We start from the raw sequence: 27,774 nt of genomic DNA, 5'->3' as shown, positions 1-27,774 counted from the left end.
TAACTAACTAACTAACTAACTACTAACTAACTAACCTACTAACTAACTACTAACTAAAAACTAAAACTAAAAACCTAACTAAAAAACTAACTAATTACTACTAACTAACTAACTAACTACTAACTAACTAACTAACTAACTAACTAACTACTAACTAACTAACTAACTACTAACTAACTACTAACTAACTAACTAACTAACTAACTAACTAACTAACTAACTAACTAACTAACTAACTAACTAACTAACTAACTAACTAACTAACTAACTAACTAACTAACTAACTAACTAACTAACTAACTAACTAACTAACTAACTAACTAACTAACTAACAACGAACGAAACAACTAACTAACTAAACGTAACTACTAACTAACTAACAAACTAACTAACTAATAAATAGATTTTATTATCTCCATAATAATTCGGTTTTTAAATATCTAATAAAATTTTTCAATATATTTTCTTTAAATGTCAGTTTTTATTGGTATTTATTATAAAGAATTCATAATTTAAAATATTGTTGTTCCTCTAAATCTGCATGGGATGCGTAAGCGTTTTATTTCTTTAAATTTTTTTCTTATTTTATTTAAACTCAAATATAAATTTAGCTTATTTTGGCTTAAAATCACAGCATGTGGTGGATTTGTCAAATGGGCATAAAATAGTTGTGCAAGCTGATTGAAGTTTTTTCTTTAACATATGGATGCAGCAGTCATGCCACAAACGCACTGATGTGATGGATTGGTGGATGTATGGATGGGTGGATGAATGTTTAATTTCGAAATTTTTATTTTCTTTGAATTAAAAAAATGAAAACATCTTGAGATGCTTTATATAGATAAAATGTATTGATTTGAAAATAAAAAAATTTTGCAAAAACTATGCTAAAAAGAGGAATTGTTTTAACTAACCTAAATAAATTTCAAACTTTATAAATAGTTTCTGTTTGAAATTACATGACTAACTTAAACAATTTATTTTAAATAAGCAAAAAATTAAAAGTAATTTTTAAACATCACATACATACTTTTAGAATGACCCTTTGTAACATATACTTAGAAATGACTCATTATCACTTTACTAATTACTTCACAACGTGATTTTCGTTCAATGTGTAAACATATTTTTTAATATTCAAAACTTTTTTTCCGAAACGAAATATTCTACTAAATTGTTACATTAACAATTATAATAAATAATATATAAAATGTATTAAAAAATATTGGTTTGATTTCATATAGTTATTATAATGTTTTTATTTTGATCACTAGTGAAATCATTTGGTCACCCTATTTCAATTCATGTTGTTTTTACTTAAATGGTTTGTGTCTTGAATAATTTTTGGCGGCAAAGTTGCCACATACTTGAAACACTATTTGCCTAGGAAATAGTCAACTATTTTTTCTTTGCATACGTTAAATTTAAAATGTTAAAGGCAAACAAATCTTATCAAATAATTAAACTGAATTTTAGAAACAAAGAAAACAAAATATTTTTAAATATTTATTTATATTTAATATTTACCCCTGACTTAATAAACTAGACTATAGACTAGACTATAGACTAGACTATAGACTAGACTATAGACTAGACTATAGACTAGACTATAGACTAGACTATAGACTAGACTATAGACTAGACTATAGACTAGACTATAGACTAGACTATAGACTAGACTATAGACTAGACTATAGACTAGACTATAGACTAGACTATAGACTAGACTATAGACTAGACTATAGACTAGACTATAGACTAGACTATAGACTAGACTATAGACTAGACTATAGACTAGACTATAGACTAGACTATAGACTAGACTATAGACTAGACTATAGACTAGACTATAGACTAGACTATAGACTAGACTATAGACTAGACTATAGAATAGACTATAGAATAGACTATAGAATAGACTATAGAATAGACTATAGACTAGACTATAGAATAGACTATAGAATAGACTATAGAATAGACTATAGAATAGACTATAGACTAGACTATAGACTAGACTATAGACTAGACTATAGACTAGACTATAGACTAGACTATAGACTAGACTATAGACTAGACTATAGACTATAGACTAGACTATAGACTATATTCTAGGCTATGGTCCAGACTAAAGACTAGACTATAGTCCTGACTATAGATTAAACTATATTACTAACTAAAGACTAAACTATAACCTTACTAGAACCTAAACTATGGAATCTATAGTCCAGACTTAAGATTTGACTGTAGTCCGGAGTATATACTAGTCTATCCTTTATATACAAAACCGGTTAATCGGCTAGTTTTTTTACAAGATTGTTGATTTATCTTCGACAGAATGTTACCTCTCGGACTGACAGAATCGGTAGTCCATTAAATCTTAATTCCCATTACATTGACAATCACTCTTTTACACATTTATAAGAAACCGATAGAAAGAAGTTTCTTAATTTAGACCCTGAATTTTTGAAGACTAATTATAGCAGGCAATTTGATTTGCCCTGTGGCCCTTTAACGGGAGGAAAGACAAATAGAGATCTAGCAACTTAAGATAACATAAAACAAGTTTTTGAGTGACAAGGAAGAAAATAAAGAGCTATAGATCAAAATAAGTTCGGAATGTTGCAATTTAAAGTTTTTTTAAATTTTTTCAAAAAAAAAAAATTAATTATCACTTACTCTTGGTTGTTAAGGAAAATTTAACAATAAGTTAAAATTTCTCCCTGAACTTCAATATATGTATGTATAACTAAACATTATCGAAAAACAATAATAACAAATTATATGGTTAAAAACCCAATTAACCATTGGCCAATTTACCCATTTAGCCATGTCAACCGTTAAACATGAAATTTGTTTTAAATTTTTTTAGCAAAACCAATTCTAAACGCCCAATGCAGCTTAAAGAAAGACACAAAAGCATGTTGAGTTTTTGAATTTTTCAAGTACAAGTCCATTAATTATATGAAACGTTATATGACTCTTTAAACACTAACAAATCATAATAAGAAGACAAGTAGACTTTTAAACAGGTACTTAAGGGAAGTATCAAACATATAATTGTTAAACTGGCGGGCTAAACAGCTACATAGTACATAAATAGATGAGTGAGTGAGTGAATGATTGTATGCATGAATGAAATGAATCATTCCTTAATCATATATAGGGTCTGTGATTAATCAAATGCAACCCAGCTTACAGACAGTTTTTCTATAAATATAACAGTAAGTGGTTTGGCTCAGAGACAGACAGTTTTTATGCACTTGTTGCTTTTATTTCTTTTTTTTTTGTAATGTTTTTCCAATTAATTGTTTAACTTTTACTGGTCTTTATGTTTATTGTTGTTCAGTTTTTTTTTAACAATTGCCCTCCGATTTTTTGTTTTTGTTTAGTCTTGAAGTGTTAACGCCCAATTTCTGCTTTTGTTTTTGTAGAATGAATTTCAGTTATTTTCTTTTCTTTAACTATTTTCTATAAGGTTTTTTTTTTGTTATTGTAATTTTTATACATTTTTATTAATTGTTATTATTGTTGCTGTTGTTTTAGTCTTACGTTTTACCTACTGACCTCAATAAACAATCGGTTCATATTTGTAGAATTTGGACGAGAGTGTGTATAGCGTACGTACAAGTGGCAAGTGTGTGAGTATGTTGCCTGTAAATGCCCACGTCTTGAACAAGTGCCGCGCTTAGCTCTATTTATTAGCGGTTTGAGGCAAGTTTATATAAAAAACAACAAAAAATTGATGATAAAATAAAAATGACAGACTGGATATTCCAGTTTGTGGTATTCAAATTAAAAGGATCGCTGAGAGAAAAAACACAATTACTACGTCTACTACTAGTTTGCATTTGTGGCAAGTAAAACTCACAAAAAAAAACTTGTTGCACTATTTTGCCACAGTTTTTGTTGTAATTATTAATACATTCTCCATTCTTGCATTCTACTATTTTAACCTACATACCTCTACAAAGTATTAAGAATTCTACTTTTTTTCTTTCTTTCCACATGCAAACTATAAATAAATTTTAAATACCTCCTCAACACCTCAGCAAACCCGATTCCAAAACAAATTATATAAAAAAAAGTAATGAAATTATAGTTATTTGTTGAAATTTCTGTCTTTTGTGTGTTTAGAATTTTCAATTAGTTTTCTTTTAAAAAGAATAACAAACAACTTATTATTTAAACGGTTTATTTTGCATATTTGGTTGTTTATTTAAGGCCAAATGGGTCAGTCATCAGTTTGATAACTCACACTGGTCAATAACTCATAAGTACCTCATCGAGTCATTTCAACTGTTTTCTTTTTTTATATAAAATTAAATTAAAAGAAGTAAACAACGGATGTGTCACTTTTTCCAATTTCTATATAAAGAGGACACTTCCGTTAAGAACTTATTGTTTCTTAGACTATTGTATTTTTCTTTTTGTGAAAGACTTTATATTTTTGCAGACTTTAATTGCCAGCTTGTGTCTCAAACACTAGTGTGGACAAGTAAAGTATCGTGTGTGGTGAGTAGGATCATAATGCAGGTGACATTAGTTCTTTTATACTTAATGTACTTTTTGGGTTTTTGCGGAATATTTACAAAGAATTTTTTTAATTATTAAAGTATTTCCTAGAACATAAACCTAACGACCCAAACAGCTGTTAAACTTTATCACAGATTATATACAAAGCTTTTATAAAATGTTTAAACAAAGAACTTTACTGCTAGTAAAACACCATTGCAATAACCTTGTCAAGTTAAGGACAACCAGGACCGGTTTTAACTCCAAGTGTGATTTACGAAGGACCCATACACGCCTTTACAGAGCTTTTTCCTCTATGTCGGCTGCAATGTTACAATCTCCGTGCAGTTGCTTCACACGACCATGACCCTATCTAGCTTTCCTTAATGTCAATTTATATGTCTTAATTCCGTTCAGGATCAGTTCTAGTTTTATTCTTGTTCAGTTCTAGTTCTATTCTAGTTCTGTTCTAGTTCTGTTCTAGTTCTGTTCTAGTTCTGTTCTAGTTCTGTTCTAGTTCGTCTAGTTCTGTTCTAGTTCTGTTCTAGTTCTGTTCTAGTTCTGTTCTAGTTCTGTTCTAGTTCTGTTCTAGTTCTGTTCTAGTTCTGTTCTAGTTCTGTTCTAGTTCTGTTCTAGTTCTGTTCTAGTTCTGTTCTAGTTCTGTTCTAGTTCTGTTCTAGTTCTGTTCTAGTTCTGTTCTAGTTCTGTTCTAGTTCTGTTCTAGTTCTGTTCTAGTTCTGTTCTAGTTCTGTTCTAGTTCTGTTCTAGTTCTGTTCTAGTTCTGTTCTAGTTCTGTTCTAGTTCTGTTCTAGTTCTGTTCTAGTTCTGTTCTAGTTCTGTTCTAGTTCTGTTCTAGTTCTGTTCTAGTTCTGTTCTAGTTCTGTTCTAGTTCTGTTCTAGTTCTGTTCTAGTTCTGTTCTAGTTCTGTTCTAGTTCTGTTCTAGTTCTGTTCTAGTTCTGTTCTAGTTCTGTTCTAGTTCTGTTCTAGTTCTGTTCTAGTTCTGTTCTAGTTCTGTTCTAGTTCTGTCTAGTTTCTAGTTCTGTTCTAGTTCTGTTCTAGTTCTGTTCTAGTTCTGTTCTAGTTCTGTTCTAGTTCTGTTCTAGTTCTCTAGTTCTGCTCTAGTTCTGTCTAGTTCTGTTCTAGTTCTAGTTCTGTTCTAGTTCTGCTCTAGTTCTGTTCTAGTTCTGTTCTAGTTCTGTTCTAGTTCTGTTCTAGTTCTGTTCTAGTTCTGTTCTAGTTCTGTTCTAGTTCTGTTCTAGTTCTGTTCTAGTTCTGTTCTAGTTCTGTTCTAGTTCTGTTCTAGTTCTGTTCTAGTTCTGTTCTAGTTCTGTTCTAGTTCTGTTCTAGTTCTGTTCTAGTTCTGTTCTAGTTCTGTTCTAGTTCTGTTCTAGTTCTGTTCTAGTTCTGTTCTAGTTCTGTTCTAGTTCTGTTCTAGTTCTGTTCTAGTTTCTGTTCTAGTTCTGTTCTAGTTCTGTTCTAGTTCTGTTCTAGTTCTGTTCTAGTTCTGTTCTAGTTCTGTTCTAGTTCTGTTCTAGTTCTGTTAGTTCTGTTCTAGTTCTGTTCTAGTTCTGTTCTAGTTCTGTTCTAGTTCTGTTCTAGTTCTGTTCTAGTTCTGTTCTAGTTCTGTTCTAGTTCTGTTCTAGTTCTGTTCTAGTTCTGTTCTAGTTCTGTTCTAGTTCTGTTCTAGTTCTGTTCTAGTTCTGTTCTAGTTCTGTTCTAGTTCTATTCTAGTTCTGTTCTAGTTCTGTTCTAGTTCTGTTCTACTTCTGTTCTAGTTCTGTTCTAGTTCTGTTCTAGTTCTGTTTTAGTTTTGTTCTACTTCTGTTCTAGTTCTATTCTAGTTCTATTCTAGTTCTATTCTAGTTCTGTTCTATTTCTGTTCTAATTCTGTTCTAATCCTGTTCTATTTCTGTTCTTCAGTAACAACAAATACTTTCATTTAAAATGTATGAATTTTTTAAAATTTACCAAGTAAATAATATTTTCTAAGGAACTCGGATTTTATCGAAATATTATGATTTTATTATGATTTATAGTCTCATTTTAAAAATCACAACTTCAACTTAACAATCCTTCCTTTAATATCTAACATCCTAACTATAAAATTCGTCATTTTTGTTTATTTGTCTTTCAATACTTTCTATACAAGTTTTATTATACAATTAGGAAAACGTAAAATGCATACAACACCAAAAAAATAATAAAAACAAAAACGACCATTTACAACTGTTTGGGAATTTACCCAAAAAAATCAAACGAATTTCCTAGTAATCTAAATAAAATCTCCTAAAAGGCACCTTCGTTAATGCGTACACATACAATACCGTACATAGTACTAGTACATGCTTAAGCTGGTTAATCCCACTGCACACACAATTTTAATCAAATCAGTTGGACGCAACCGAGAGTTGGGATTCCACATGCACTAAAATTGTATGAATAAAACTAATGAAAAGATCGTTTTTCTATTGCTGAGTTTTTGTAAATGAAAAATGGGAAAAATGAATATGAATTCACACGTCCCTTTTGAAATGAGACGAACAATAACAACAACCATAATGGAAGAAAAAAAATAACAATAACACTAATAGAATCAGTGTTTGTAGTTATCATAATATTAATGTTGCTCTTGTTGTTGTTGCTAAAAACTATTGGTATTCTAACGTTTGATCTTTTTTGTTTTTGTTGTTTTCTTGTCAGTTTCTTTTATTTACCTGTTTTCAGCGAGCGAGAAATTCGCCGTATTTAAAACCGGTGAGCAATTCGCTTTTGTTGTGGAAAAAAGAGTATACGGTTGACAAAAAGTAAGATTTTAGAGAGGAGTACTGTTTTTACAAAGGTACTATTTTGGAGTTGAAAGTACTGAAATTTTAATACTATTGAAAGAATAGAAAGTACTAATTGATATAAAGGAGAGACTGAACAGAACTAGAAATGAATTAGAACAGAACTAGAACAGAACTAGAACAGAACTAGAACAGAACTAGAACAGAACTAGAACAGAACTAGAACAGAACTAGAACAGAACTAGAACAGAACTAGAACAGAACTAGAACAGAACTAGAACAGAACTAGAACAAACTAGAACAGAACTAGAACAGAACTAGAACAGAACTAGAACAGAACTAGACAGAACTAGACAAACTAGAACAGAACTAGAACAGAACTAGAACAGAACTAGAAAAAACTAGAACAGAACTAGAACAGAACTAGAACAGAACTAGAACTGAACTAGAACTGAACTAGAACTGAACTAGAACTGAACTAGAACTGAACTAGAACTGAACTAGAACTGAACTAGAACTGAACTAGAACTGAACTAGAACTGAACTAGAACTGAACTAGAACTGAACTAGAACTAGAATGAACTAACTGAACTGAACTAGAACTGAACTAGAACTGAACTAGAACTGAACTAGAACTGAACTAGAACTGAACTAGAACTGAACTAGAACTGAACTAGAACTGAACTAGAACTGAACTAGAACTGAACTAGAACTGAACTAGAACTGAACTAGAACTGAACTAGAACTGAACTAGAACTGAACTAGAACTGAACTAGAACTGAACTAGAACTGAACTAGAACTGAACTAGAACTGAACTAGAACTGAACTAGAACTGAACTAGAACTGAACTAGAACTGAACTAGAACTGAACTAGAACTGAACTAGAACTGAACTAGAACTGAACTAGAACTGAACTAGAACTGAACTAGAACTGAACTAGAACTGAACTAGAACTGAACTAGAACTGAACTAGAACTGAACTAGAACTGAACTAGAACTGAACTAGAACTGAACTAGAACTGAACTAGAACTGAACTAGAACTGATCTAGAACTGAACTAGAACTGAACTAGAACTGAACTAGAACTGAACTAGAACTGAACTAGAACTGAACTAGAACTGAACTAGAACTGAACTAGAACTGAACTAGAACTGAACTAGAACTGAACTAGACTGAACTAGAACTGAACTAGAACTGAACTAGAACTGAACTAGAACTGAACTAGAACTGAACTAGAACTGACTAGAACTGAACTAGAACTGAACTAGAGCTGAACTAGAACTAAACTAGAACTGAACTAGAACCCAATTACGTTATAAAAATGGTACTTTTTGTGTATAGTACCTTTTGAAGATATACCATGCCTGGTAAGACAATCTCAAGATATTTGATGATCGCCGTTAAAACACAAGAAGCAAACACAGCTTTAGTCGTTGATTACCTGTTGCCTCAGATGCACGTACGTTTATTCGTAGAGAGGAGCGTGTATTGAATTAGTAGTAAAGACAAAAACACATATAGAAGGTACTTAATACATACGATTTGTATAACAGGCCGGGTTGGTAAAAGCAACAAAAAAACGTTAAGAAAGAAAAAAAGACATTCCATTAACCAGCTTTAAAAAACTTTAACTGTGTACAAGTATGTAAATAATGCATAAATAACATAAGAGAGTAATGGTGTTTAAGAGTGTGTGTGTGTGTATTTAACTATGTGTGTTTTCTGGCTATATTGGTATAAGTGTTTGTGCTTAATTTTTTTCTTCTTTCGTGGATCTACTGGTACTTAAAGTTGCTGTTTGTTGGTTTTGTTGTTTGTTGGTGTTTTTGGCATTTTGTTTTTTTTTCTTTTCTATATCTGTTAACTTGTCCATACCACTTTGGCAACACGATAACATACACGGGTCTTGTGTGAAGTGTAGCTTCAAAGATTTTTATTGAAGCAAGTTTTAGTGAGTGTTTGGCCTTCGTGTGGTACGGTACAGTAAACGGTTTAAAAAAAGAAAACAAAAACTTTTTTTATAGTTTTTGTTTTAATTTAAAAAAATATACTTTTTTAATTTAATTAAAGAATTGATAAAATAAAACGAAGAGAGTGTAATATAGAGAGTTTAAAGTGTAAAAAAAAGAAAAAAATTGTGAGTGAAAATTAAAGAATTAAAAAAAGGATTAAAAACCATTTGTTAATAAAACAAAAAGAATATTAAAATAAACAAAGTTGGAGTAATTAATTAAAAAAATATTAAAGAAATTTTTAAAAATTATAAACTGCTGTTATAGTTATTAACTGTGGGACGTTTTCAAAGAAATTGTTTGTTTTTTATATACATTTTCCTTAAAGTTATAAGTTTAGTTTCTGGATATTAATGCAATTGATGGCTTAAGCTAGAAAAGAAATTATATATGCAACAAAATGCAACTCCATTTTGCAAAAGGAAAAAAATGTTTAACTAAAAGCCACAACAGATAACAACAACTACTAAAACAACAACAATTGTAATGTAAATTCAACAAGTGTTGCTTGGAATTTATGTTTTTTTACTTCTACTGCTTCTTACTTTTGCCTGTTAATGCTGCAGTTGCAGTCAGGTATAGAGAACAATTGTCAGAAGAAACACACAAAAAAAAAAAGAAAACAATACACACGTTGCCACAAAAACTAAAATACTAAGAGATAATATACAGTAAGAGGAATAGTAAAGAAACTGGTAAAATAAAACGGCAATATATTTAACACAGAAAATGAAACAAAAACAACAACATGAAGAAAAAACTGCATACAAATGTAAAAAATTACAACAACAACAACATACTAAGTTAACAACAAAAAGTTTCTAAATAAATTTCAAATACTACTAAACCATTAGTTTAGAAAAAAAAGAAGAGAAAAAAACATAATTCGTAACAAAAATTTCCAAATCCAAGTGTTTTAAGAACAAGTTTGTTGCTTAAGTCTTTCGTTTGCTATGTTTTCATAGAACTCTACTCACACGTTTAAAGAAAGCAGCAGCTTTAAACTTTTAAATATGAGTTTTTAATGATTTTTTTTTTTTTTTGAAAAATTTATTTATTTAATTAGCATAATTTGGTTTATTTTTTCTATATTAGTTTTTTTTTTTGTTAGATTTTGGTCTCCGAAATGCTCAAATTTAGTTTGACATCATTCTTTATATGTGTTCGGGTTTTTTTTTCTTCTAAAGGGAGTGGCTTAAAGCTAAAGCTTGAATATTAAAGATTTCTTTTCATAAAGAAAAAAATTTCTGGAATTTTTGTTAAATTAAGTTATCTGGTAAAACTATTTTTACTTCTTTTTAGGCAAACAAGAACTATAAAAACTTTATAGAACAATTTTTAAGATTATTTCTAAAACACTGTTGTCAAAATTATCAAATAATTAAAGAAATCTTGATAATAATTATTCGCTGAAAGTAAAATTTAAGAATCAAAGTCATCCTTTATTAAAATAGAAGTAAATTTCTAGGATCTCTACGGGCTTAGTTGTATACACCTCATTTAATTATTAAAATTTCCTCAAAAAACAAATTGATTCTCAAACTTTAACTAAAACATGAAGATTCACTTCAAATACTCTCTATATTAAATCAATTACTGCATTCGTACGATTGTTAATTGTATCAATGTTGTATTTAATTGTATCAATGTTGTGTTTACTTCATTCATGTATTTGTAAATTACTTAATTGAATCAATGTAGTTTTTAATTGTAGCAATGTTGTTTTTACTACAATTGACAATTGTTTATAAAAAAGTTACATCAAACTTGTAAACGTATGTATAATTACTTTTGTAATTGAAACAATTACTTTCAGTATGAAGATCATAAGGATTGTATACAAATTGAATTCTTCTTTTCGCTGACTTTATTAAAATAGAATTGCTTGTCAATAAAACTTTTCATTGAAAATGTTAACTTTTTCAATAAAGTGTTTAATTGCATCAATTATTTGTTTGAAAATCATGTAAAAGAGGATTTATTCCTCATGTTTTAAAAGTAATTCAATTCAACTTATAAATTTCTCATCTTTTTAAAACGTTTTACTCTTTTTGTATTAAATATTTTAAAGTCGAAAGCAAAACTCTTTATTTAATGAAAATTTCACTTCTTGGATGTAGTTTAGTAAGTAGTTCATAAAATTTTTGTTTTTAATTAATTAAACTTCTTTAATTTAAACTTTAGAAACCTTTAAAGGAAAATTGACTTCTTAGAAGCTGATTTGTAATGTTTAATCTAAAAGATATTTTATTTTAAAAGCTAAAAACTTGTCTAAACTTTTATTGCTCAATGTTTAATATTTAAAATGAGGAAATTTTAGCATGACTATTGCATACTCCATTGACATTTCAAACTGTCATTATTTGCATGACAAACACAAAATATTCTCATAATAAACATAAATTATTGTTGGAAAATAAACATATTAAAAAAAAAACAACTACATATTAATATGTCTATATTTTTTTTGTTTATAAAAAAACCTGCATTATTAATTTCAAAGTTCTAACTTAAAAATAACTTTAACAATTTATAATATTAAGAATTTCAATTATGACCTCAACTACTTAAGTTAAACTTTAGTAATCAAATGAATATTTTGTGCAAACAAAATATTTATTTAATATTATGCATAAATATAAATTTCTCTCTATTTTAATATAAACAAATTTCATTTAAAATTCTTGCTAAAAACCTCTAATTTAAATAGTGAGTCATGGGTATAAAATTAATAATAAAGCTTCATTTAACAAATTCAAAAATTCAAATTCAGTTATTATCACAAAAATATTTAATGAATTAACAAAAAATGTCTTTTTAGCACAAATAGCTTAAAAATTCTAAATGGACTTAACCAATTTGTCCTCTTTTTTTTGTGCTTTCCATAAATAATGTTAAAATTTGTTAAAATTTTCAAAATTAGTTTTACTTCAGATTTCTTTTATCAATAAAAATTTCGTTTTTTTCTTTTCTTAAAGAACAATAGCGGGCGGGCGTGTAACACTTTTACTTGTCATTTATAAAATATTTATTTATTTTTTTTATTAATGTCTGCTTAATATTTAACAATAAACAAAAAGCTGCCTTTAACTGCGATATAATTGCTTTAATAAAATACAATTGTTCAGAAAGTGAAAAATAAAAACTGATTGAAAAATTGATTGAAGCATGATTTCACTTTAAGTTAAATTAGTCTCAAGACCAACAAATATTCCCATTTTTAATAACTACTTTTACTAGATGTTTAAGTTAATAAACGAGCAGCAGTTAAACAAAAGGTTTATAGTACCTTTATGGTGGTACAGTGTGTGTTAAAAGTTTAAAGACATTTTTTTAATACTCTCTGTTAATTTAGTTTCTCTTTTTATAGTTTTATTTATTTTAAATTGGAATATTCATACTTCGAAATGGTACTAACTTTTGTCAAAATAAGTACTTTTTTAGCGGTACTTTTCAGCTTTTTTTCTATTGGCTAGGTTACAAGCAAGCCCGTAAACCGGCCTATTTACTAGTCTGTGGACTAATCTATTGGATAGTCTAAGCACTAGTCTATTGAATAGACAGTGGGTAGTCTAATTTATGAACTGGTTTAGGGACTATTGATTAGTCTATGATCTGGTCTATTGATTAGTCTATGATCTGGTCTATTGACTAATCAATAGACTAGTCTATGCACTAGTCTATTGACCATACAATGGGACTAGTTTATTGATCAGACTATGGATTGGACTAGTCTATTACGGACATGTCTACGGATAAGCCTATTTTCTAGTTTATAGACTAGTCTATTGTCCAGTCAATGTACAAGTCAATGGACTAGTCTAAACAATTAACTAGTTTATGGTTAGTCTATGGACTATTCTTTGGATTTGTCTAATGACTGTTCCATAGACTACTCTATTGACTAGTCTATGGACTAGCCTATTGAGCAGTATATTATCTAGTCTATTCTATTGTCAAGTCTCTGGAATAGTCTATTAACAGGTATACGGACTAGTCTATTATATATAGTACACGGACTTTTTTATTGACTAGTCTATAAGCTATTGACCAGATTATGGGGTCTATGGACTAATCTATCGACTAGTTTATGGAATAGTCTATGGGCTAGTCTCTAGACTAGCCTATTGAGTAGTCTATTGACTAGTCTACTATTTCGTCCAGGGAAATGTCTATGGATTACTCTATTGCCTAGTCTATAGACTACTCTATTGTCTAGTCTATGGACTAGTCTCTAGATTAGTATATTAGCTCGTCTATGGCAAGTCTAGGAACAGTCTATGGTTTAGTCTATTGACTAGTCTATTGACTAGCTCATAGACTCCTCAATTGACTAGTCCATATACTTCTCTATTGACTAGTCCATTGACTACACATTTGACTAATCTTGGGACAAGTCTACTGACTAGTCTATAGACTACTCTTAAGACAGGACTAGTGTAGTGACTAGTTTAGGGACAAGTCCGTTCACTAGCCTATTGATTAGTCTATTAACTGGTCTAATTATTATTCCATTGGACTAGTCTATAACCTATCGACTAGTATATATAATAGTCTTTGTAATCATCTATTGACTAGCCTATTGTATAGTCTATTGTATAGTCTATGTCTAGTCTATTGGGTACTCTACGGACTAGTCTATTATGTTGTCCACGGACATGTATATGTACAAATCTGTGGACTAGTCTCTGGAATAGCCTAATATTTAGTCTATTTATTATTCTATGGATTTGTCTGTTAACTAGTCCATAGACTACTCTATTGACTAGTGTATAAACTAATCTTGGGACAAGTCTACTGACTAGTCTTTGGACAAGTCTATAGATCAGTATGTTGACTAGTCTATAGTCTATTGACTAACAAATTAAGTAGTATATTAACTAGTCCACGAACTAGTCTATAATGCAGTCTATTATGAAGTCTATGTATTAGTCTATTGCCTAGTCTCTGGAGTAGTCTATTAACTGATCTATGGCTAGTCTACGGAATAGTCTATTGATTATTATGTCTATGAACTATTCTTTTGACTAGCCTTTGGACTAATCCCAATATACTTCATATATATGTCGCGACATTTAATAAAAAGTACTTTTTATTAAAAAGTACTAAAGTTTTAAATTTTTCATGCCTGATTTAAGGTATTTTCTTATTTATTTTCTTTTTTTAAGAATTTTTCTTCTGTATAGGTTTCACTTTTACCACCCACTGTTTTAATTCTCATGTATCTAATCGTTTGGAAATGTTTAAATATATTTTAGTTGTTTGTTTGATTGTGTTAGAAATGTTTTTTTTTTTTTTTTTTTTGTCAGTTAAAATAAATTTAACTTTCATCACCAAATATTATTAGAAGAAGAGGTAAAGAAAGAAAAATTCCCATGAGAAAAAAATAAGAATTTTGGGTTTTTGTAACTATATTACTAAAACTACTTTCTATATTTAACTAAAATTTTTCGTTTTTGAAAAAGATAAAAATTTTAAAAAATATATAGCAAATTATAAAAAATCAATATCAAAGATTTCAAAACAATTATGATTTCATTCAAACAACGCCAAACTTGACATTTATTCTTAACATCTAAGTGATTCCTTCATTCAGTATAAAACTGGAATAGAAATTTGACTTTAGATAAATACATTTCCAACAACTTTTAGTCAAAGTTCTAATTTGCAATATTTTTTTAAAAAATTTCACACAAAATGCGCCTTAGTGTGTCAATGTCAATTTAAGAAAAAAAATTGCATAAAAATACCAAATGAATGATTTCATCTAGAAGTAATTTTATATATTTTTCTCAACAAATTTTTTAACTTTAAACTCTTAGAAAAAACAGTCTAGGTCATATATCCGTTTAAAGATTGTTATAATTTGTTCACTTTTCATAATTTTAACTGAATTTTTGATCGATTTATTTAATAAAAACCAATACAATTTATACAAAAAAATATAATTTATTAAAATATAAAAAAAACTAGTTTTTAACACCCTTCCAAATACTTCATACAATAAATAAAATACAGAATTGAAACAACAAAACATTCCAGTTTATGCTTTCAGTTTTTAGTTTAGCTTTAACAAAGAAAACCAAGACAAAAACAACAACAAAACCAACATTAATAGTTAATAATCGAAATAATTCAACAATGATTTCAGCAAAATGTCAGCACAAGTGTTTGTATTTATTAAAGGCAGCTGTGGTTAAAAGCTGAGTTTGGTTTGAAACTTATTTTCTTATTGATCTTGCTAAGTAAGCAAGATCTTTAAAACATTTCAACAGCGAGTTAAAAAAAAAGGCACTTACGCTTGTAGCTGGCAAAAAAAGTGGTATTTTTGACGAATTGAAACAAAACCAGTTAAACAACTTTAATTTAAAAAACTAGCAGACTCTTAGTCATTTTTTAAATAAAAATTTTAGATTTTAATATTATAAATATTAAATTAAAAATCAAGCAAATGTTTAAAAAAACTGCAGGCATACATAGCAGTTTGTGTCTTAAGTCTTTTGTTTTGCTATGTTGTTTTTTTTTCCTAAAGTATCAACAGTGTGTCAATATTAATGTTGCTAATCTAAACAACAAAAAAACTGTATAATTTAAAGATTTCATTATAATTATTACAGCCTCCTGCTTTTTTTAAAACTTTTTTCCTAATATTTCATTACACCTTTGGTAATGTGTTGGTAATTTATATTTCGTGTTTTAATTTAATTTGGTTTGTGTCAAGAAAAAAAAGGTGTAAAAAGTTCATAATGTGAAAAATATTATTAACCCAATTTAATTTTTTTGTTGTTTTTTTTTTATATGGCCACTTATTATTACCTTTTTTTTTAAAATAAAGTTGTTGCTGATGATGATCTCGTGTGGCCTTCATAGATGATTCAACATCAATTTCAGTTTCAGTTTCAAAAAAAAATATACAGTTTAATTTAAGCTAGAGGTGTATAAATTATGATATAAACTTATAATTTCCTTTTAATTACTTAGACAAAAAAACAACATTTTCACACCCAATGAAGAAAAAAACATAGAGAATTTAATCTATAATCGAGACCACAGAATTGTTTATTGTACAGGAAACAGCCTTATCTGTATTACGGACTAGTTAATAGTCTAGTCTATAGTCTAGTCTATAGTCTAGTCTATAGTCTAGTCTATAGTCTAGTCTATAGTCTAGTCTATAGTCTAGTCTATAGTCTAGTCTATAGTCTAGTCTATAGTCTAGTCTATAGTCTAGTCTATAGTCTAGTCTATAGTCTAGTCTTTAGTCTAGTCTATAGTCTAGCCTATAGTCTAGTCTATAGTCTAGTCTATAGTCTAGTCTATAGTCTGGTCTATAGTCTGGTCTATAGTCTAGTCTATAGTCTAGTCTATAGTCTAGTCTATAGTCTAGTCTATAGTCTAGTCTATAGTCTAGTCTATAGTCTAGTCTATAGTCTAGTCTATAGTCTAGTCTATATTCTAGTCTATAGTCTAGTCTATAGTCTAGTCTATAGTCTAGTCTATAGTCTAGTCTATAGTCTAGTCCATAGTCTAGTCTATAGTCTAGTCTATAGTCTAGTCTATAGTCTAGTCTATAGTCTAGTCTATAGTCTAGTCTATAGTCTAGTCTATAGTCTAGTCTATAGTCTAGTCTATAGTCTAGTCTATAGTCTAGTCTGTAGTCTAGTCTATAGTCTAGTCTATAGTCTAGTCTATAGTCTAGTCTATAGTCTAGTCTATAGTCTAGTCTATAGTCTAGTCTATAGTCTAGTCTATATTCTAGTCTATAGTCTAGTCTATTGTCTAGTCTATAGTCTAGTCTATAGTCTAGTCTATAGTCTAGTCTATAGTCGAATCTATAGTCTAGTCTATAATCTAGTCTCTATCTAGTCTAGTCTATAGTCTAGTCTATTGTCTAGTCTATAGTCTAGTCTATAGTCGAATCTATAGTCTACTCTCTATCTAGTCTATAGTCTAGTCTATAGTCTAGTCTATAGTCTAGTCTATAGTCTAGTCTATAGTCTAGTCTATTGTCTAGTCTATAGTCTAGTCTATAGTCGAATCTATAGTCTAGTCTATAGTCTAGTCTCTAGTCTAGTCTATAGTCTAGTCTATAGTCTAGTCTATAGTCTAGTCTATAGTCTAGTCTATAGTCTAGTCTATAGTCTAGTCTATAGTCTAGTCTATAGTCTAGTCTATAGTCTAGTCTATAGTCTAGTCTATAGTCTAGTCTATAGTCTAGTCTATAGTCTAGTCTATAGTCTAGTCTATAGTCTAATCTATAGTCTAGTCTATAGTCTAGTCTATAGTCTAGTCTATAGTCTAGTCTATAGTCTAGTCTATAGTCTAGTCTATAGTCTAGTCTATAGTCTAGTCTATAGTCTAGTCTATAGTCTAGTCTATAGTCTAGTCTATAGTCTAGTCTATAGTCTAGTCTATAGTCTAGTCTATAGTCTAGTCTATAGTCTAGTCTATAGTCTAGTCTATAGTCTAGTCTATAGTCTAGTCTATAGTCTAGTCTATAGTCTAGTCTATAGTGAATTGCCTTCAACTCTCTTCTTAGTGCAAATCATATAATAAACTAACATACCAGCTTTTGTCATTGTGGTGGTGGTTAACGAAAATTCCTAAAAATATGAAAAAGCCGAATTTCAATTGAAACTACAATCAACCAGAAACCAGTTTAATTTTCAACAAACAAAAAATCACTAGTATTTCGGATACAAAACAAACAACAATAAAACGAGAAACAGCAAAATGTTTGGCATTTTTGAAAAAAAAAAGATTTTTTCTTGGTTGTAATAAAGAAAAGGCAAAATATGTATAAGCAGGCAAAAGCAGGGAAACTTCAACTGCATTCACACTTAACAAATATTTAAAGGAAAAAAGTAAAAGCCCAAAAGTTTTTGGCAAGCAAAAGTTTGTTTAAAAACAAATCGATTAGAAGAAACATTTTTTAAAATGAAATTGAAGTGAAGCTATGATGATTACTAAATTGAAAATCTTTGATTTGTCAAATATTTCAATAATGTGAACGCAGCTTTTTTTCTGCTTATAATAAAATGATTGTCCAAAAGCCAAGCTGAACATGTTCACACAAAACCCAACTTTAAATTAAGACAAAAAAAAATTAAAAAAAAAATTCATACCAAAAACTACAAAAAAAAACTTGGTATACAAACACATGTTTAAATACAGGTACTTGGTTAATGTTAAAGTGAAAGTTCATATGAAAGTGTATGAACAGCAGATACAAAAAAAAAACACACACAACATTTATTGACAGAGAAAATACAAATATTACACAGATACTCATACTACATACACACACTATTGTATGTAGAAATGTTTGCTTGCTTCTAAAAATTTACTTTGAAGGCAGTCACAATAACATCATCATCATTGCGATGGTGATGATGATAATCAAACTCATCAAAATAGTTTTGTTTGTTGATTTGTTTTTTCTGTTTCACTAATGTTAGAAAGACCAATAGACAAATTGTTAGATAGACTGTTGGTTGGTGTTTTTATAATGGTAATATGAGTACATTTGTTTACAAGTGGTTTCAAGTATGTGCAAGTATCTGTATGTCTGTGTGTATGTTTGTTTTTATATGGTGTATAGGAGTCTAATCTAAAGGTGTGACATTTAATTCCCACGTTTATGGAAGACTCAACAATTAAGTGTATGGCAACATTGGCTGAGTTTTAACAAAACCCTCATCATTTGTTTTTGTAGAAAAAAATGTTAATTTGTTGGTTTTCTTAATTACTTTTTGACATTAAGAAAATGTTATTATTGTTTGTTATAAGTTCTTATTAAATGTTGAAAAATAAACTGCATTACCCTAACACTCTTTTTAACTGCAAACTTAATATCATTTAACCAAATTAGGCAGAATTTTATTTAAAAACATTTCAATTTCGCTATTGTTTTGGAAACATGATATAAAAACAAAAATTCTAACAAAAAAAATTATACACATGTATTTATTAACACGTATGTATTGTAAAACTATAAATGTGTGTAAATAAAAAATGTATTACAAAATGTAAATTCTATTGTTTAACAGTTGTTTAGCCTTCGCGTTTGACTTAGATTTAGATGAGAAATTTAAGTTCCTTAAACAATTAAAATAAAACAAAACAAAAACTGTTGAGCACACAGTGAATAACTATAAACAGCAAAATAATAAATATACATAAATATTAAATTACAAATCCAAAATTTATTTTTAATAATTATAACCAAACTTGTTAAGTCTAGTTTTTGAAATGTTTATTTTCTTTTATTCAATTTAATTTTTTTTGTTATCTCTTTCCAGTTATATTACAATTGTTCAATTGCAAATAGAAAACATTTATATACAACAACAACAAAATAAAGTAAAGGTTTCAAATTGTGTTTTTTTAAGAAACTGTGATCATGGGAGGCTTGACGGCGGCCAGTTTAAAATGGCTGTCCGCTTTCATATGTATAGTTTTAATATTCGTCTGTAAAGTAAAAGCTGCTGATGATGTTTTTTCATGTCCAAATGGTAAGTGCTGTTTGCTTTTTATTCAATACTCATAAACGAAAAAAAAATCATTAAATTAACTACAAACTAATAATACTTGCACATAAAATATGGCAAAAATAACATAACAACAACAACAAATCATAATAAATATTTGAAAATACATACATACAGTCTCAAAAGTGTGCAATATGTACAAAAAAAAAAAAAACATTCGGTACTTTCATAAATGCACCCATATACATAAAAATATAGTAGCACACATTATTTTAGAGAGTAAGGAGGAAGATGAAGCAAACTGCAGTTTCCAAAGTTGATATAGATAAAAATAAGCAAAGACTACAAACTAGATCATAAGCCAGACAAAAGAATAACAACTGGAATATATAGTAGACAGTGGACTAAGCTTAAGGCAAGATTAGACTATAGACTAGACTATAGACTAGACTATAGACTAGACTATAGACTAGACTATAGACTAGACTATAGACTAGACTATAGACTAGACTATAGACTAGACTATAGACTAGACTATATACTAGACTATAGACTAGACTATAGACTAGACTATATACTAGACTATAGACTAGACTATAGACTAGACTATAGACTAAACTATAGACTAGACTATAGACTAGACTATAGACTAGACTATAGACTAGACTATAGACTAGACTATAGACTAGACTATAGACTAGACTATAGACTAGACTATAGACTAGACTATAGACTAGACTATAGACTAGACTATAGACTAGACTATAGACTAGACTATAGACTAGACTATAGACTAGACTACAGACTAGACTATAGACTAGACTATAGACTAGACTATAGACTAGACTATAGACTAGACTATAGACTAGACTATAGACTAGACTATAGACTAGACTATAGACTAGACTATAGACTAGACTATAGACTAGACTATAGACTAGACTATAGACTAGACTATAGACTAGACGATAGACTAGACTATAGACTAGACTATAGACTAGACTATAGACTAGACGATAGACTAGACTATAGACTAGACTATAGACTAGACTATAGACTAGACTATAGACTAGACTATAGACTAGACTAGACTAGACTATAGACTAGACTATAGACTAGACTATAGACTAGACTATAGACTAGACTATAGACTAGACTATAGACTAGACTATAGACTAGACTATAGACTAGACTATAGACTAGACTATAGACTAGACTATAGACTAGACTAGACTAGACTATAGACTAGACTATAGACTAGACTATAGACTAGACTATAGACTAGACTATAGACTAGACTATAGACTAGACTATAGACTAGACTATAGACTAGACTATAGACTAGGACTATAGACTAGACTATAGACTAGACTATAGACTGGACTATAGACTAGACTATATACTATAGACTAGACTATAGACTAGACTATAGACTAGACTATAGACTAGACTATAGACTAGACTATAGACTAGACTATAGACTAGACTATAGACTAGACTATAGACTAGACTATATACTATAGACTAGACTATAGACTAGACTATATACTATAGACTAGACTAGACTATAGACTAGACTATAGACTAGACTATAGACTAGACTATAGACTAGACTATAGACGAGACTATAGACTAGACTATAGACTAGACTATAGACTAGACTATAGACTATACTATATACTATACTATAGACTATACTATAGACTATACTATAGACTATACTATAGACTAAACTATATACTAGACTATATACTAGACTATGGACTGGACTATAGACTAAACTATAGACTAGAGACTTTAGATTACCCTTTAAATTAGATTAGACTTTCAACTAGACTTTCTACCGGACTTTATAATAGATTTTGGACTCTGGACTACACTATAGACTAGAATTTAGACTAGTTATTGAATAGGATTTACACTGGATTTAAATTAGACTTTAGACAAAATTTTAGACTAGACTTTAAACTAGAGTTTAGACTAGACTTTAGGCATGACTTTCGACTATACTTTAGACTAGACTTTGGTCTAGACTTAAAAGTAGACCTTGTACCAGTTGTAGACTAGGTTTTATACACGGCCTAAACTTTCGACTAATCATTAGACAAGCCTTTATACTGTACTTTCGGTTAGTTTTTATACTAGACTTTAAACTTAATTTCAAGCCAGACTTTAGAGTTAACTATAGACTAGACTTTATACTATATAATAGGCAATATTAAAGACTATATTACTGTGTCAGAGTGAATATCGGGAACTCCCTCATATAACCTGTTATTAACTAAAACTACTTCAGCCAATTTGTTTCTGTGATAATGGTACAGGAAATTTATTAACCATTCTCCAGTTGCCTCAAACTTTAACTAGACTTTAAACTTAATTTCAAGCCAGACTTTAGAGTTAACTATAGACTAGACTTTATACTATATAATAGGCAATATTAAAGACTATATTACTGTGTCAGAGTGAATATCGGGAACTCCCTCATATAACCTGTTATTAACTAAAACTACTTCAGCCAATTTGTTTCTGTGATAATGGTACAGGAAATTTATTAACCATTCTCCAGTTGCCTCAAACTCAGTCTTTATAAATTATTAATACATTTTTAATGAACAAAACAAAAAAGAAAATTCATTTAATTATAATGAGACTGTTAAGTTGTACCTGTATGTAGTACACAGACGTACACAATATATTAGATTACAAATCAATCAATCAAACATATTTAACTCTTACTTATGATTATATAAATTTGTATAAAGATACCGATATATGCATAATTATGTATTTACATATAAGCATGTAAATAAAAGAAAATTGAAAAAAATACCGTAATACAGGTGTTTACTTTTCACATTTCTTACACCCTCCATTGAGTTTTTACATTTTAAATAAAAAAAAAATTATATTTTAAAAAATAATTATATTTAAATTTAATACATTTGCCATGATTTCTGCTTATAGCCATAAAAATATATAAAATATTTACTACATGCTTACTACTTCCCCAAGGGAAACAAGTCTGATCAACTTTTTTCTCCTTTTAGCAGTTAAAATAAAATAAATTTTATTTTTGTATCTATATAGAGTTGTATATTTTTTTAATGTTTTTTCTTTCATTTCATTTATTTGCTATAGATACATGTGTATGTATAAAAGTTTATAAATTTTTTTAAAATTCTACGCGAGTTAAGTTTTTTCTTAAACTAAACCAACTAGATTTTTTTAACGGTTTTTTATTTTTCTGTTGCTGCTGATGTTTATTTTTTTAATGCTAACCACTTGCAACACTTGTTGTTGTTGTTGCTGGTAATTCATTTATATTTTGTTGTTGGCGTATCCAATGTATATTTTTCTACTTACATGTGTAAATATGTATGTAAGTAAATTCATGTATGTAAGTAACTAAATAAGTGAATAAATATACAAGTTTGTTTGATTGTTTGTTGATTTGTAGAAGTTGTTTAAATAAAACATGCAATGGAACTCACAAAACATACAATCTACACTCTTTATATATTAATATTATTATTATTAGTTTTATATTGTTTTTGTTGTTGTAGTTGTCTTGTTTTTAATGGTTTAAACCAGTTGATTAAAACATTTTTTTATTTTTTTATTCTTTTATAATTTTTCTCTTTAATATTGTATGAATTTATAACGCAGTATGGTGGAGTAGTTTTTAATGATTTTTTCTACAAAAGAGTTTCTCGATTTACTTGTAAGAAAATCCCAGATCATTTATATAAAGTTCTAGGTAGAGACTAGACTATGAACAAAAGTGTAGACTAGAGTATAAACTAGACTATAGACTAGACTGTAGATTATACTATAGACTAGACTCCAGAATAAACTATAGACTAAACTGTAGATTAGATTATAATATAGACTAGACTGTAGATTAGATTATAATATAGACTAGACTATAGACTATACTATAAACTAGACTATAGACTAGAATATAGACTAAACTATAGATTAGACTAGAGACTAGACTATAGACTAGAATATAGACTAGACTATAGACTAGACTAGACTACAGACTAGCTTATAGGCTAGACTATAGACTATGGACTGGACTATAGACTAGACTATAGACTAGACTATAGACTAGACTATAGATTAGACTATAGACTAGACTATAGACTAGACTATAGACTAGACTATAGACTAGACTATAGACTAGACTATAGACTAGACTATAGACTAGACTATAGACTAGACTATAGACTAGACTATAGACTAGACTATAGACTAGACTATAGACTAGACTATAGACTAGACTATAGAATTGACTATAGACTAGCTTATAGGCTAGACTATAGACTATGGACTGGACTATAGACTAGACTATAGACTAGGACATAGACTAAGACTAGACTATAGACTAGACTATAGACTAGACTATAGACAAGACTATAGACTAGACTATAGACTAGACTATAGACTAGACTATAGACTAGACTATAGACTAGACTATAGACTAGACTATAGACTAGACTATAGACTAGACTATAGACTAGACTATAGACTAGACTATAGACTAGACTATAGACTAGACATAGACTAGACTATAGACTAGACTATAGACTAGACTATAGACTAGACTATAGACTAGACTATAGACTAGACTATAGACTAGACTATAGACTAGACTATAGACTAGACTATAGACTAGACTATAGACTAGACTATAGACTAGACTATAGACTAGACTATAGACTAGACTATAGACTAGACTATAGACTAGACTATAGACTAGACTATAGACTAGACTATAGACTAGACTATAGACTAGACTATAGACTAGACTATAGACTAGACTATAGACTAGACTATAGACTAGACTAGACTATAGACTAGACTATAGACTAGACTATAGACTAGACTATACTAGACTATAGACTAGACTATAGACTAGACTATAGACTAGACTATAGACTAGACTATAGACTAGACTATAGACTAGACTATAGACTAGGCTATAGACTAGACTATAGACTAGACTATAGACTAGACTATAGACTAGACTATAGACTAGACTATAGACTAGACTATAGACTAGACTATAGACTAGACTATAGACTAGACTAGATAGACTAGACTATAGACTAGACTATAGACTAGACTATAGACTAGACTATAGACTAGACTATGACTAGACTATAGCTAGACTATAGACTAGACTATAGACTAGACTATAGACTAGACTATAGACTAGACCTATAGACTAGACTATAGCTAGACTATAGACATACTATGATAGACTAGAGACTAGACTAGACTATAGACTAGACTATAGACTAGACTATAGACTAGACTATAGACTAGACTATAGACTAGACTATAGACTAGACTATAGACTAGACTATAGACTAGACTATAGACTAGACTATAGACTAGACTATAGACTAGACGATAGACTAGACGATAGACTAGACTATACTATAAACTACACTATAGACTACACTATAGACTAGATTATTGACTTGACCATAGTTTGTACTTTAAACTAAACTATTGATTAGACTGTAGCCTTGAAGATAGACTAGACTGTAGACTACACTTTAGACTAGAATATAGACCTAACTATGGATTAAAGTTAAGGCTAAACTTTTAACCAAAACTTTTCGATTTGGAATCTGTTCCAATATAATTTTAAAATGTTTTCTTTACAGAAAAATTTTTAAAAATATTTTTAAATTATTAAGTCAAGCTTAGCTCTTTTCATTGACAGCAAGTACTTAATATAATAAGTAAACAAAATTTACCGTTTTGCTATTAATAATGTTAATAATACTTACCGTTTGGTAATACCCATAAAAAACAGAACTTTTAAAGAACCTTTAAAGAATTTGACATAAAAATGCCAAAAGTAATATTTATTTGCAATTAGAAATTATTATTCTAGAAAAACTTTCCCCAAAATTCTTTTTTAAATATAAACAAAAAATAGGAGGGGCTGTTAACAGTTAAAATATTAATAAATTTCAAATGCTAATAAATAATTACACAATTTTGAAAAATTCTTTTAAAAAACAAATAAATAGTTTAAGTAAATATGAAATGAAATTTGAATGAAAGCTTAAAATAAAAGAGAGAAACCCTAAAATATTTCTTAAAGCGAAAGAATTCTATACACACATACACACTGACTTACCGAGTGTAAAGCAGCTGAATTACGTGAGTGTAGTAAACAGGTTGGTTGCTTAAGTCTTTTGATTTGTCTTGCCTACATCTTGTTGTTGCTGTTGTTTTTTGGTTGATTTTCATTATTATTATTATTGTTGTTGGTGTAGAGGTTGTTGTTTTTGTTGTATTTGCTGTTTTATTGCATTAAATTCCGTTCTTTAAGATATTTTTTCTTCTTCTCTTGAGTAAATTTTTATGAGTGTATGTGTGAGTGCTGATTTCTTTATTAAAAGAGGTCTTAAAAATAGGTTAGTTCAATAAAATAACTAGGTTCTTTTATATATATTTATTTATTTTTATATTTGCCAAGTAAATAGAAATTAAAAAGAAATAAATTATTTATGAAAAAAGAATTCATTTGCAGGATCAACTGGTTTTTTTATGAAATCGTATATTCTTCCTATTCTTTATTTTAAACATATCTATAACACACATTTACAAATAAAACTAAAATCGTACAAATAACTGTTATATTAAGCGGTTTGTTGTATTGGTGTATGTATTTCTATGTTTGTATCAATAATACTTTTTTTTATTGTAGGTTAAATAGCAAATAAATTGTTATAAAAAAATGAAAATGTAAAAAAAGTAATCATGTTAGTAGACAGACACAACAACATTCTTGTTTGTTTAGTCAGCCATGCAATTTTTTTTTTTTTTTTCATAAGTAGAGGAGGAAATTAACTGTTTTAAACTATTAGAGTGGGGCTTAGATAAGAAATACTTGGTTGAAAACCACTACCCCAATTACAGCAATATTTTATGAACAAATTGTTCAGCCAAGTTATTAAAAATAATTAGAAATCAAAAATTTTTTAACATAAAATTTTTATTATATAAAATATTTACCAAAAATCCCTATTAGTTCAGTGAACTTCTTTGCGTCCAAATATAAAAATTTTAAATTTCACACGCAACTTATTCAACCGTTAACCAAAAAAAATAATAACGAAACGAAGAAAACGGGTGACTTGGAAATTTCTTTTTAAATACAAAACAACGACACCTGAACAATTTAAACATTTTACCTACAAAAACAAATTATGGCAAAAGAAATAGGTGTCTTATGGCATACTTAATGTTTTAAACTAAATAAATAAAAATCCACTTAAGAAAACCCAGTAAATAACAAAAGCAACAATATTGGTTTCTAGAGTTTTAAAATCAAAGCAAAATTAATATTCTGCAAAGGTTTGTGTTAAAGCCAACCGCCAGCACCATCACCATCATCATATACGAGTACAAATCATTAAATAAAACTAAACTAAGTTACAAAACGTACAGTAAAAGCCTCAATTTGTCAATTTTTAAATTTAAATAATAATGAAAGAAACAAACACCCCACCCTCATTTAACCCATTAGCAATTGTTTGTAATGGAAATAGTACACACAATACGGGTTTGAAATGTTATATAACACCATTTCCCATTAAACAAGACAATAAAGTATAAATTATACTATAAACTAGACTATACTCCCAAAGACTAGACTACAGACTAGACTAGACTATAGACTAGACTATAGACTAGACTAAAGACTAGACTAGACTAGACTATAGACTAGACTATAGACTAGACTATAGACTAGACTATAGACTAGACTATAGACTAGACTATAGACTAGACTATAGACTAGACTATAGACTAGACTATAGACTAGACTATAGACTAGACTATAGACTAGACTATAGACTAGACTATAGACTAGACTATATACATAGACTAGACTAGACTAGACTATAGACTATAGACTAGACTATAGACTAGACTATAGACT

General features: G+C 28.9%; 1 protein-coding gene across 1 annotated transcript in view; it reads left to right on the top strand.

Moving 5' to 3' along the window:
* The first annotated feature begins 9,241 nt into the window (after positions 1-9,241).
* The window catches only part of LOC119607021 (sushi, von Willebrand factor type A, EGF and pentraxin domain-containing protein 1), a 42,519-nt gene continuing 23,986 nt past the window's right edge, over positions 9,242-27,774 (top strand). Inside the window, 2 exon segments of the mRNA XM_037960724.1 lie at positions 9,242-9,437; positions 19,614-19,826. Coding sequence (XP_037816652.1) covers positions 19,715-19,826 — 112 coding nt within the window. The 5' untranslated portion in view covers positions 9,242-9,437; positions 19,614-19,714.

The sequence above is a fragment of the Lucilia sericata genome, unplaced genomic scaffold (assembly GCF_015586225.1).
Source record: "Lucilia sericata isolate MDLA Ls3-8-SP2 unplaced genomic scaffold, ASM1558622v1 Contig000645F_arrow, whole genome shotgun sequence".
NCBI lineage: Eukaryota > Metazoa > Arthropoda > Insecta > Diptera > Calliphoridae > Lucilia > Lucilia sericata.
This window is presented reverse-complemented; position numbering and strand designations above follow the sequence as displayed.